General features: G+C 31.4%; 1 protein-coding gene across 7 annotated transcripts in view; it reads left to right on the top strand.

Annotated features, from left to right (window-relative positions):
* Positions 1–2,019: 2,019 nt before the first annotated feature.
* Positions 2,020–12,111, top strand: part of LOC139482342 (lipoxygenase homology domain-containing protein 1-like) — a 75,310-nt gene continuing 65,218 nt past the window's right edge. For 4 of the 7 annotated variants that reach the window (XM_071266187.1, XM_071266189.1, XM_071266188.1 and 1 more), the window contains exons 1-4: positions 2,179–2,367; positions 4,271–4,415; positions 10,192–10,329; positions 10,612–10,769. In XM_071266187.1, coding sequence (XP_071122288.1) covers positions 4,277–4,415; positions 10,192–10,329; positions 10,612–10,769 — 435 coding nt within the window. In that variant the 5' untranslated portion in view covers positions 2,179–2,367; positions 4,271–4,276. Of the gene's footprint in view, positions 2,368–4,270; positions 4,416–10,191; positions 10,330–10,611; positions 10,770–12,111 lie in introns of all 7 variants that reach the window. The other 3 variants (XM_071266192.1, XM_071266193.1, XM_071266190.1) reach the window with 2 other exon arrangements.

The following is a 12,111-nucleotide window of genomic DNA, read 5'->3' on the forward strand; positions in this document are numbered from 1 at the left end:
TTGTTGCTGAGAGTGAGACAAAGGAATGCTAACCTGTCTTAATTTATTAGAAATTCTCTGTGGTCTTGATGGAGGTTGTCAGTTCGATCACTGGATTGGTTAAACCTCAGACATGAAATTTGATATTTGCGTCTTTGACTGGTGTGCTCAGAATAAGGTGTATTGGTAGGGTGACACATCTTTCAGCAGACTTAACTAGCACATTAAAAATTCATCTAGGCTCGGTTTTCCAGTTCAAATTAAGGTATATTTAATATCACACCTTGCAAGACCCTCATGGGTAGTCCAGCTTGTTGAAACATCTTCTTTGTTAATATCCTGAATATGCATTTAATTTACTACTTGATATTAAGGATGTACACCTAAGAAGCATCATTTTCATAATATTACTGATGGAAAAAAATATTGCTTTTCTAGTATTTTTAAAGTGAAATTCTCTCATGATGAGTAATGGGATAACTTAATTTGGTACTAGTATATGAATTCACTAGCACTTGTTTCAGAAAAAATATTTCAGTTATACCTTAATATAACACTTTATATATAAAGGGGGGAACAAGTATGAATTCCTTGCAACTTTCATGGTTCATTGGACAAAGTTTAGTTTTTGTGGTTTGGTCTACCAGTATTCCTTCGATACTATAAGCAATAGGTCAAGTATATATGATGTAGGGAATTATTGTAAGGTATACATTTCTGTTTTGCAGGGTCACTCTGACCTCATTTACTTCATTCATTGGTCAATGATGACAGTTTGTGATTTGATCTGTTCCTGGGTGCTGAAAGCGATAGAACCACTTTTGGTGTATGGAATTATTGTTAATTGTACATGGCTCTTCTAACTGTGACTTCATTTTTATTTATCATTGACAATGCTCTTTATGTGATACTTGTAAATTATAAAATTGAGAAAGGAAATGCAGAATGAGTCAAAGTAGAAACTCCCGCTCCTGTAGGCGTCCTTCAGCTGGCCGCTTAAAAATATGTATACTAGTTCAGTGATAATGGACGTCATACTAAACTCCGAATTATACACAAGAAACAAAAATTCAAAATCATACAAGACTAACATTAACGGGGTTCAACATGATTATGAGATCTCAACCCTCCCCCTATACCTTTAGACTATGTAGAAAAGTAAACGCATAACAATACACACATTAAAATTCAGTATACTACAGACTTCTACATGCTTTCAATTATAAGGGAGCTACCATTTGATTTTTATGGGGGGGGCTAGGATGAAATTTGAAAAAAATAGGCAGGACAGGAGTTTTGAGTAAAAAAAAAGGCAGGTTGAGAGTGAGACACTTTGCAAAAAAAAAGGCAGGATGACAACTTAGGTAAAAAAAAGTCAGGATAAACTAATAAAAAAAAGGCAGGACCGAATAGAGTGAAAAATAAAAAGGCCGGACAGAGATTACAACTAAAAAAAAAAGGCAGGACAAAATTTTTCATCCTAGCCAAGACATGAATATGTCAATCATAATTCACAGAAAATAAATTTCCATGATCACCAATAATGAAAATATCAAAAAAAAAATCTGTAGAAAAACAGATCAGGTTTGCGAAAATGTGCAGGTCACGAAGTACGAAAATAACCCATCAGGCCCGCGTCCTCATGATATATAATGATTGAAAAAAGTTTTGCTCTTATTCTCTATTATTAACGTATCCCATTTTTCTCTTTGTATACAAAAATTGGTTATTTTTCGTTATTTATTATTTTCTCCCATTCTGCACCTTGTGCACATTTTCTGTTCTGTAGGCCCCATCCAGAGCCTCACATATGATTTTGAATAAATAGCGAGAAATAACCAATTGATCGTTGCATGTTTTTTTTATAAGAGAGATTAAAGGAAACTTTAAAAATGAATACTAATGGTATTTTTTTTCAATTATTAATGAGGACCAAACAATTTACTCAATAGATATTCAAAAAGTAGAATTCTTTAAATTTTCCGCCTAAAGGGAAGTAATTCCGATTAAACTATCCAAGGAATGTACGGAATTTAGTTTTGCTTATACGATAATTATGTTGCTTAAGGATAATTCGCCTTTGGAAAGGTGAAGATATGAAACAATAGTGTAAGGTGAATGCTTGTTGACATCCTCTGAAAAGGGAATGATATCCAAAAAAAAATCGGATTTAACCGGAAGCAGGTGCGCGTTCTCTGCACATGCGTGGGAAATCTTTGGCAACGCTTACAAACAAGTATCAACTCAACAGTATTTTCCGTTTTATTTTATTGGAAAACACGTGAAAAAAGAAACAATTTTAATGTTGTCATAAATGGAGAGGAAGAATACCGAGAGAGTCATAAACTGAGATTAAGAAAATAATAATTCAAACTTGGGCTACAAATAGTAAGTTTAATTTTAAGTGTCAACTCTAAAATTTTGCATAGATTTCATCTTTTATGATTGCTGACAGCTGCATATATGTCTTTTAAACTAGAGCTAATAACGTGCAATTACCATAAAAGATCAAAATAGAAACTCTTAACAAATTTATACATGATGTATACCAAATAAAAGATTTAATATTTAATAATAAGATTATATTGAATATTTGCACAATAAAATTCTGCATATTTTTTTTATTTATTAATTTTTTTTATGTTATTAGGACAACACATTTTGAATTATATTTCCTACAAAATAATTTAGTATTGGATAATTGACATGAGAATGTGAGATACTATAAATTCAGAAATTATTGCGTGTATTTATTATTGCGATTTTAACATTTTAGACTTAAATGCGATTTAAATTTTTACGATTTTGAGAATAATCCTGTTAAATTCTAATTTCATATAAAATATTTCAAAATGTGAGTTTCAATTATTACGTTTACAACTCTGTCACATTTTTTGCAAAAATAAAAACCTTGCAATAATTTTTGAATTAACAGTATATTAAATCACAAACATTATGTTATGTATCATTAGATACAGATGTAATCAAACTGTTTTTTGCATATATATGAAATGCTTTTGGAAATTAAAAAAAAATTGTTAGTCATAACATTGGTATTCATTCAATGTAAAGATTCTCATGTTCTATTAAATATTCATTACAATATAGAATTAAAGGCATGCACTGTACACTGCTGTAACTTTTAAAATTTAATTACATGCAGGTTTGAAACCTGCATATAATTACCATTTGGTCATACAATTTGCTACATTAATAAATACATTCAGTTAGTATAAGGGACCCCATATTGAGGACCTGGCTGCCCCATAATTTTTATCTTGTCCTTGACTGCCTCAGTCTGTCCACAATATTCTTGTAAATGCAAAAAAAAATATTCAAAAGTTTAGGTTTGAGGCTATAAAATTTTGCACAGTTGTGCATTATATGTAGATGTGTACGATATATTTGTTAAAAAAAAAACTGTTTTAAAAAATTTCTTTTGTTTACACAAAAGGTGACAAAATTTCAAAGTAAATGCTACAGATCAGAACCTATAAATTGAGTACACATTCTGAATAAAATGATTGTGTCAAAATTTATGAAAACTTTTGAACATTTGCTTTGTATGCTTCTTAAAAAATGTGCTAGTGAGCCCTTGCTGAAATGTCAGATTTCTTTAGTTTTTAATATATATTGTTTAGGCAAAATAAAGACCTCTTGGCCAGTCTCAAGTCAGCACTCAATGTTAATGTATACCCCTAAAAAATTATAACATTAACACAAGATTAAAAATTGAAATTAAAAAAAAAAAAAAAAAATTACAAACCTGAGGCCCAATGGTGATCATGACCTCAGTTGAAACTAAGTTGTTTTATATCCTTTGATATCTGGTGAATAGTTGTCTCACTAGCAGTCATACCACATTTCATTATTTTCTGATGAGAACTTCATGATAATCATATGACTTTTCATTACCTTAAACAACACGCTCTGACTCAAAAAAGATTAAAATGCAAGTCAAAATTGGAGTAGAAAAAATAAAACAAAATCAGTTGTATCAGATTATAAACTTTCTATTGTGTTTCTAAAATATCAAAGGTCAAAACAATACACATGCATTCCTGTAGTATTATTCCATAACAGAAGTAAATTAAATACACAATGTATAGTAGGAATTGTTAAAAAAGGTAGATTCAGTAAAATAAGTAATTTTTGATATTAAAAGGTATGGAATTATTTTCAAGTAGGGATTACATGTAGTTTTGTTCATTAGCATGTCTTCCTTACAAAAATACTACATATATGAATATGAATAATAAGAGACTGTTAAATAAAACTTCTTTCATTACAGATTAAAATGCAGCAGCCATTTACGAACTCTGAGGCAGTTAAAAGATGTCTTACTATACCAGATCATCCTATTCCTGGTGTTCCGAGTTATGCTCCTAAACCTCCATTTGGAACAAGCAAAAATGTCAGGAGCAGACCATATTCAGGTAAGTGCATGACACATGGAACTATCAAGAAAATTTTAGTCTGATAAATGTGAACACTGGTGGTCATTTTGCTTTTATAAATTAATTTAGCTGTAGTAAAGATCGTAACAGTATATTACTGTTGAAGAGCAGCAATACAAAGCGCAAAAAAGTATTGGACAATTAGATATACAACTCAGTTCTCTCTATCCTCCCTCCAGAAGTCACTAAAGACCTCTACACTAAATTATGAATTATATTATATATAAGGTATAATTTCATTTCTAACCGATGTAGGAATTTGCTCATGCTAGTTTCACTTCCATCACTACTCTTTTATTGATTTGATGATTTTGATCTGACAAGCAGTCCTTGAATACATTTTTTAACTTGGATCCAGTTAAATATTATTTAAGTGACATCATGGGTGATTGGGAATTAACCTGATGTGTTGAACCTAATAAAAATAAGTTTCTTCAATTTACATAATATTTCCATATTTTTGCAAGACATTTTGGTTATAACCAATAGGTCCGAGAACACAATTAATTCGTAGTGCATTTCTTTTAGAACATAAATGAAAATAAAAAAAATCCCACCTGCGCTTTCTCAAAGAAACTTTTACAGTGTGTTGTACTACTTTTGGGACAAATTATATCAAATTTATAGAAAACTTCATCGCCTCTAACTCAAAATATGGCCAATTTTATGTTTAGGGCGTCTTGAAATCTTTTGACAGCTTCCGAAGTGCTCATTTTCAACCTTTTTCAGCTGGACCAAATCACTACTTTCCTTTAAAATTCTGGACCCAAATTTTTTTACAGTGTAATTTCAACCCCCTTCTTGCAATTTGAGGCAGTGAACATGGAGAAATAAATTTGGAAGGGGTATAAAAATTAATGGCAAGTAACCCACTGTCAACACTAGGGACTATATTTGTGAACAACGAAAATCAAGGGACGACAATGGTGGTCTCGGACCCAATGCTTTTTGTGGTAACTTTTTCATTGTTTCTTGCACCTCAAAAATACCTTCATTTTTTTTTAAGGATAAATAAGAATTACAGTAAATGTCACTATGACATCAACTTAACAATAAAACAAAACAAACAATAGTCTTTTCTTGTCCTTATTAAGAATGCACTCTTACAATAGGGTCACTGTAACCTGTTAAACAAACAGTTTGATTATAGAATAGATAGTATTGTTATAATCCTGGCAAATGTGATAAAACATCCATGAAGATGCTTAACGAGGAAATAAATCTCCTTAATAATTTATCCTCTTGTTTCTAATGTAAATACAGAAAATCAATGTAATTTGTTGATACTTTGTGCTATAAAGCTACATTGGTTATTGATTAGTATATAGATTGAAGAAAGGTCTGAAAAATTACTTAGTAACACGACAGGACGGACAGGACTTTCAGTTTTACCTGTAATTTTACCTGTCATAATGACATTGCAGTAAAACATTAATTGACTGAAAGATGTGACATCTAATTGATCATGTAAATTTCATGTTGCTGAATCTAATGAGGAATGGCTTTTGCAGTGCGATAGTTCTATTAAAGCTACTGGATTGTAAATTCAACAGTGTATTTGTAGCAATGTTAAATAGGCCATGTTTAAATTAAGTTATTTGTTGATTTTTGTTATCAGATACATGTACTTGAGCATTTTGGCTTTGATCTTTCTAACTGATACACATATCTCTTGACTATCATATATACTTTCATGACATTAAATGTATTTAAAGTAATCAGACATTATCAAAGTGGTGTGACATTACTAAATAACAGAGTTGGTTCTACTAAGGGACAAGATGGGAAAATCTCAATTATCTCTGCTCATCCTGGTGGTCGATCTGTATAAATTGTGTTACACTTAGGATTTTTTGTTTGTTCATTAAGTATTAAGATTTTTTGTTTGTCCATTAAGTATTAAGACTTTAAAAAAGCTTTCGACAGGGTCATACACTGTGGTATTAAATATAAATTATTGGAAAATAACATATCTGGAAAATTTTATACTATTTTAAAAGATATGTACAGCAAGAATGAAATGTCTGTGAAAGTGGGCAATGTATTAACACCATCTTTCAGTTCACTAGTTGGGGTAAGACAAGGGGATGTTCTAAGTCCAAACTTATTTAAGCTTTTCATTAACGATCTGCCTCCAAAATTTGAGCCAAGTCCAGATGCTGTTGATATCAATGGGCGTAGAATTGATTGTCTTATGTACGCTGATGACATTATTGTTTTATCAAACACTAAAAAAGGTCTTCAAAACCGACTTGATATATTGCATACTTATTGTATTGACTGGTGTCTAGATGTAAACTTGTCCAAAACAAAAGTTTTAATTTTTAACAAGCCTGGAAAATTTTTAAAGGAATCATTTTATTTAGATAAAGAGGCTATAGAATGTGTTAATAAATGTAAATATTTAGGGATAGTCTTTACTTCTAGTGGTCTTTTTCAACAGGGGAAAGAAGAGCTATTCAAAAAATCCTTAAAGGCAAAATTTAAATTACAAAAATCCATGTCAGCTTGTAATCCAAGTATTGATACTGCAATTCATTTATATGATCACACAATAAAACCAATTTTATTATATTGTAGTGAAATTTGGGGTTCATTTAAAAATAACTCTGCTGCTTGCAAGAAAAAAAGTGATTATCTATTTGAATTAATCTACATAAATGATTATTTGGAAAAATCACATTTCAGATATTTAAAGTATATTCTTGGTGTAAATAAGAAAGCCTCAAATTTAGCAGTGTTATCAGAGGTTGCAAGATTTCCTCTTTATTTTTCTGTCATTATATCTATGGTAAAATATGTACACAGGCTTAACAAGTTGGACACAGGGTTACTTTATGATGCTTATGTTTGTAATAAAATTTTAGATGCAGAAAACATTAATTGTTGGTATTCATCTATGAAATATGTACTTCAATCACTTGATATACAAAATTTAGATACAAAGCTCAATAAATTAATTAAATTTGTAAAATGTAAACTTTGTAATAGTTTCAAAACATTTTGGTTGGTCAAAAGATCTGAAACCTTATCACAAGGTAATAGCAAATTAGAGAATTATTTCAACCTCAAGACTGACTTTGTAAAGGAGGCCTATTTATCAATTAAAGATTTTAGTATAAGAAGAGCTATATGTAAAATGAGAATAAGTGCTCATGATCTTAAATTGAGAAAGATAGATATAATAAAAAATACATAGAGAGAACTCAACGTCTATGTCATCATTGCTTATCACATGGATCAAATTCTATTGAAGATGAGACCCATTTTACAGTAAATTGTCCATTATATGATGAACAGAGGAAATTATTATATGATAAAGCTACAACTTTTTGTACTAATTTTAAAGAACTACCTAATGATAAGAAATATTTCTGGCTGTTCACAAATGAGCATTTACCAACTCTCATGTGCCTAGGAAATTACATTATTAAAGGGTTAGAAATAAGATCCAGAGGTAAACAAAATATATGAAGTAATTTAGTATTTTATTGTTATAAGATTTAATATAATAGTTATATAAAACACATGTTGTGTTAGGCTCTGATCCTGTTCATAACGTTAAAGTATGTATTAGTTTTCTGTTTTGCTTTTTCCAATCATATTGTGTTGTAAAATGATGCCCTTTATGGGTTCTTGATTAGATTAATAAAATTCTTATCTTATCTTATCTTATACCCAGTAGTGAAAAACACACCCATGTTGACTTAAATTTATGATTTTTGTTATATGTTGGAAAAAAATCCTTATTTAAATGACTTGTATAAATGCAATGCAATGTATTTGAAAATCAAATATAATCAGACAAAATAAACAGATTCATAGTCTCGTGAGTGTTGTATATAAAGTAATTTTAGTCAAGACATGGTCTATTGCAATCAAATATCTGTCCCAATCAAACAGACCTTTTTGTAAATGGTGGCAGTTCAAATTTATGCCCCCAGATTAGGAGAACTTACAACCTAGCTATTGCATTTACTCTTATTTGTTTAAGTGCTTAGTATGCATGAGATAATTGCAACTTGAAATTTTAACAAAATTAAAATCAGAAAGTCTATAGTCATTCGTCTAGACTTCATCATGCATCTTGAGTAAACAGTAAAAAATTGCTGCAAAAAGATAAAAGAAAATATATATGATTGACAAACTTTGGCAGTTTAAAAAAAATATGTTCAAAGTTGGTATTTATGAATTTGCATTTAAATAGATGAATTCATTAAAATGAAGGATTAAAAAGAAAGTTAATTGACAAGATTGTCATACACAGAAGGCTTTTTTTACATATAAACTTAATCTTTATAAAAAGAGATATGAGACTTATTTCAATACATCTTCATGCCTTATATATCATGTACTGTAGTACGCCGCTAGATTAAAACTGACGAGGAAAGGTAACACACGGCCACTGAAAGCTTTATTTTTTAGAGCCCAGGTGGTCGTGTGGTCTAGCGGGACGGCTGCAGTGCAGGCGATTTGGTGTCGCGATATCACAGTAGTATGGGTTCGAATCCCGGCGTGGGAAGTACCAAACATTTGCAAAAGCAAATTTTCAGATCTAACATTGTTGGGTTGATGTTTAGACGAGTTGTCAATACATGTACATATATACATTTTATTTCAATTTCCATTCTGTTAGCCATCAGTCTGTAACAGTTATTGTATACAAGTCTTTTTTGCATTTTTATTCTTTCGTCGTAATTGGAAAACCTCTGATTGAACGCAAGCATTCTACTGATACCTGTTTGATTTTAGTAACCAATATACAGGCTGTATAGAGAATTTAAATGACTTCGTTATTGTCCATGACATGTTTGATGTTTGATACTGAATTTCAATGAAGAGACGGACAATGAAAGTAAATTATTATACCTGGTAGATTTAAAGAGATCGACTTGTTTATACTTAAAGGTCACTCAACACTAATATTGAAAAATGTAAATCTTTTGAAAATAAACTACTCCTACAATCTAAAAATAGATATTATGCTTTTAAATGGCAAAAAAAACACAATTCCTTGACATGTTTATTTGTTTTGATCTGTTCATGGAAACTGCTATTGAATTCCTTAGACTAGCAACAGAAAATAATATGCAAACTAGAATTATCACTGGTCCAATAAAAATGTATGTTTTATTTTATGAAACACATTGTTTAGATATCAATGATCTTAATTGAAAATTTAAATTATTGATTATATAATAAAAAAGAAGTTTTTATTGATGACAAATGTTCTGCATTAAAAGTTCGGATGATTGTAAAGACAGAGAATATTTGTATCACATTATGGCCTATTAATTTCATCTGAAATCTTAAACATAGAAAGACTAATTCTCTTGAAAAGAATATGACACAAATAGAAATGTAAGTTGTGCATACTTATCTAATATCAGATATGCAGATATAGGATTTCGAAAGGGAGGGAGGGGGCTGTGGGCCCCCAAACTTGAGCTTCACAAGGGGTTGCTCATAAAATACCCATCTGAATATAGGTAACGCCCCTATAATTTTAATACTCTTGTTTTGTCTAATATATTTAATATACATGAAATGTATATATGTTTCCAGTATTATCATTACAATCAGCAAGAGGGTCTTTTTTTTTTTATTAAAACTTCATCTTAAAGTTTGTGAAACTGTTAACAAATTAAAAAAAAACATACAAACAGGGAAACCTCAACAGTCTAATCGATATAAAAATCAAGTAACAAGAAATACTTCTGAACTATTATATGTTTATGTATTTGTATGTTTTCAGCACCATCAAGAAGAGTAACAGCAGGAAACTATGGAGAGCCATGGAGGTCACCAACATACAAACAACCTCACATCCCAATACCTCAGCACTACATGACAAGGCTAGCAGAAAATGCTGCACCTAATGCTCCTTATGCAGGTTGGTATCTTACTTGAGAGTGTAACAATTGGTGGCAGTGGTTAATTTATACATGATCTCAGCTAAAATAATTTAATTTGGTGGCATTTCTGAACAGCACCATTATCCCTTTAAACTTCATATGGTTATGTCATTCAGTGTGATATGTTTTCAGGAATATGATCTACTTCCTGTTTTTCGAAGACATATCTTGGATTGGTATAATTAGTGAACAATAGCTTTTTTATACTGTTTGTTTTGACTTCTTGAACAATGCATGTATACATGATATTATATTTACAGAAAGAAGAAATTACTCGTACATGAATTCTACATTATTTAACAACACCCCATCAGACAGTCGCTGTACCATCCCACTTCCATCTTATGATCCCATGAACGATCCACATCTGTTGGATTACTTTGAAAGAAGATTTGTTAGCGTTCAGAGAACATCATCGGTAAGAACACTGCCAATTTATCATGTTTATTATCCAATAGATTTTTTTATATAAATAGTAGAAGATGGGATATGATTGCCAATGAGATTACTATGTAACAGAGACCAAATGATGTAAAAGTAAACCTCTTTTATTGTTCTTTACAATTGAGAAAGTAAATGTGGAATGTGTCAAAGTGACAACAACCCAACCATAGAGCAGACAACAGTTTAACCTGTTTCAGTTCATAGTCTTCTGTTGTCAAAACTGTTAAAGGTGTATTATTTTGAATTATGTTCAGTAATAAGGGCCTGTTCCTTAAAGTATATATTACATATTTTCATATGGAAAGGCATTTGGTAATTAAAAGTGTGCTTTATAACCACATTTAGTTGAGATTTTTAAGTGCTGTCTCGAGTCCAACATATTTATGTAATGGATTATCTCAAAACCAAAAAGTTGTCAATGGGTTTAATTTATTTTGGAAATTTTTGGATATGATAGAGACCTTTTTTTTATGCCCCTGCCATGGGGAGGGGATTTAGTGATACCATTGTCTGTACATACCGGTATATAAAAAAAGTTATTAGGGCCCCGCCGACGGCGGGTCGCCCTATAGTGATCAGTCTGTCCGTCCGTCCGTCTGTCCGTCCGTCCGTCTGTCCGTCCGTCCGTCCGTCTGTCCGTCCGTAACACTTTCGTGTCCGCTCCATATCTAGAGAACCGTTATGATTTCATACTTAATACTTAACATGATTATTAACCAACACCAGAGGGTGTGTCATGTTGTATGTACAACTTCCTAGGTCAAAGGTCAAGGTCAAAAACTTTGGTTTCAGTTGACAACCCCGTGTCCTGTGGTGAAGATCGTGTCCGCTCCATATCTAGATAACCATTATGATTTCAAAGTTTATACTTGACATCCATTTTAACAACCACCAGAGGGTGTGTCATGATGTATGTACAACTTCCTAGGTCAAAGGTCAAGGTCAAAAACTTTGGTTTCGAGTTGACAATCCTGTGTCCTGTGGTGAAGATCGTGTCCGCTCCATATCTAGATAATCATTATGATTTCAAAGTATATACTTGTCATACATTTTAACCACCACCAGAGGGCGTGTCATGATGTATGTACAACTTCCTAGGTCAAAGGTCAACGTCAAAAAAACTTTGGTTTCAGTTGACAACCCTGTGTCCTGTGGTGAAGATTGTGTCCGCTCTATATCTTGAAAACCGTTATGATTTCAAATATTATACTTGACATCTATTTTAACCAACACCAGAGGGTGTGTCATGATATATGTACCACTTCCTAGGTCAAAGGTCTGTCTGTCTGTTGGTCTGTCCATCGCTAACAAATTTG

Source organism: Mytilus edulis, chromosome 7, assembly GCF_963676685.1.
Source record: "Mytilus edulis chromosome 7, xbMytEdul2.2, whole genome shotgun sequence".
Taxonomy (NCBI): domain Eukaryota; kingdom Metazoa; phylum Mollusca; class Bivalvia; order Mytilida; family Mytilidae; genus Mytilus; species Mytilus edulis.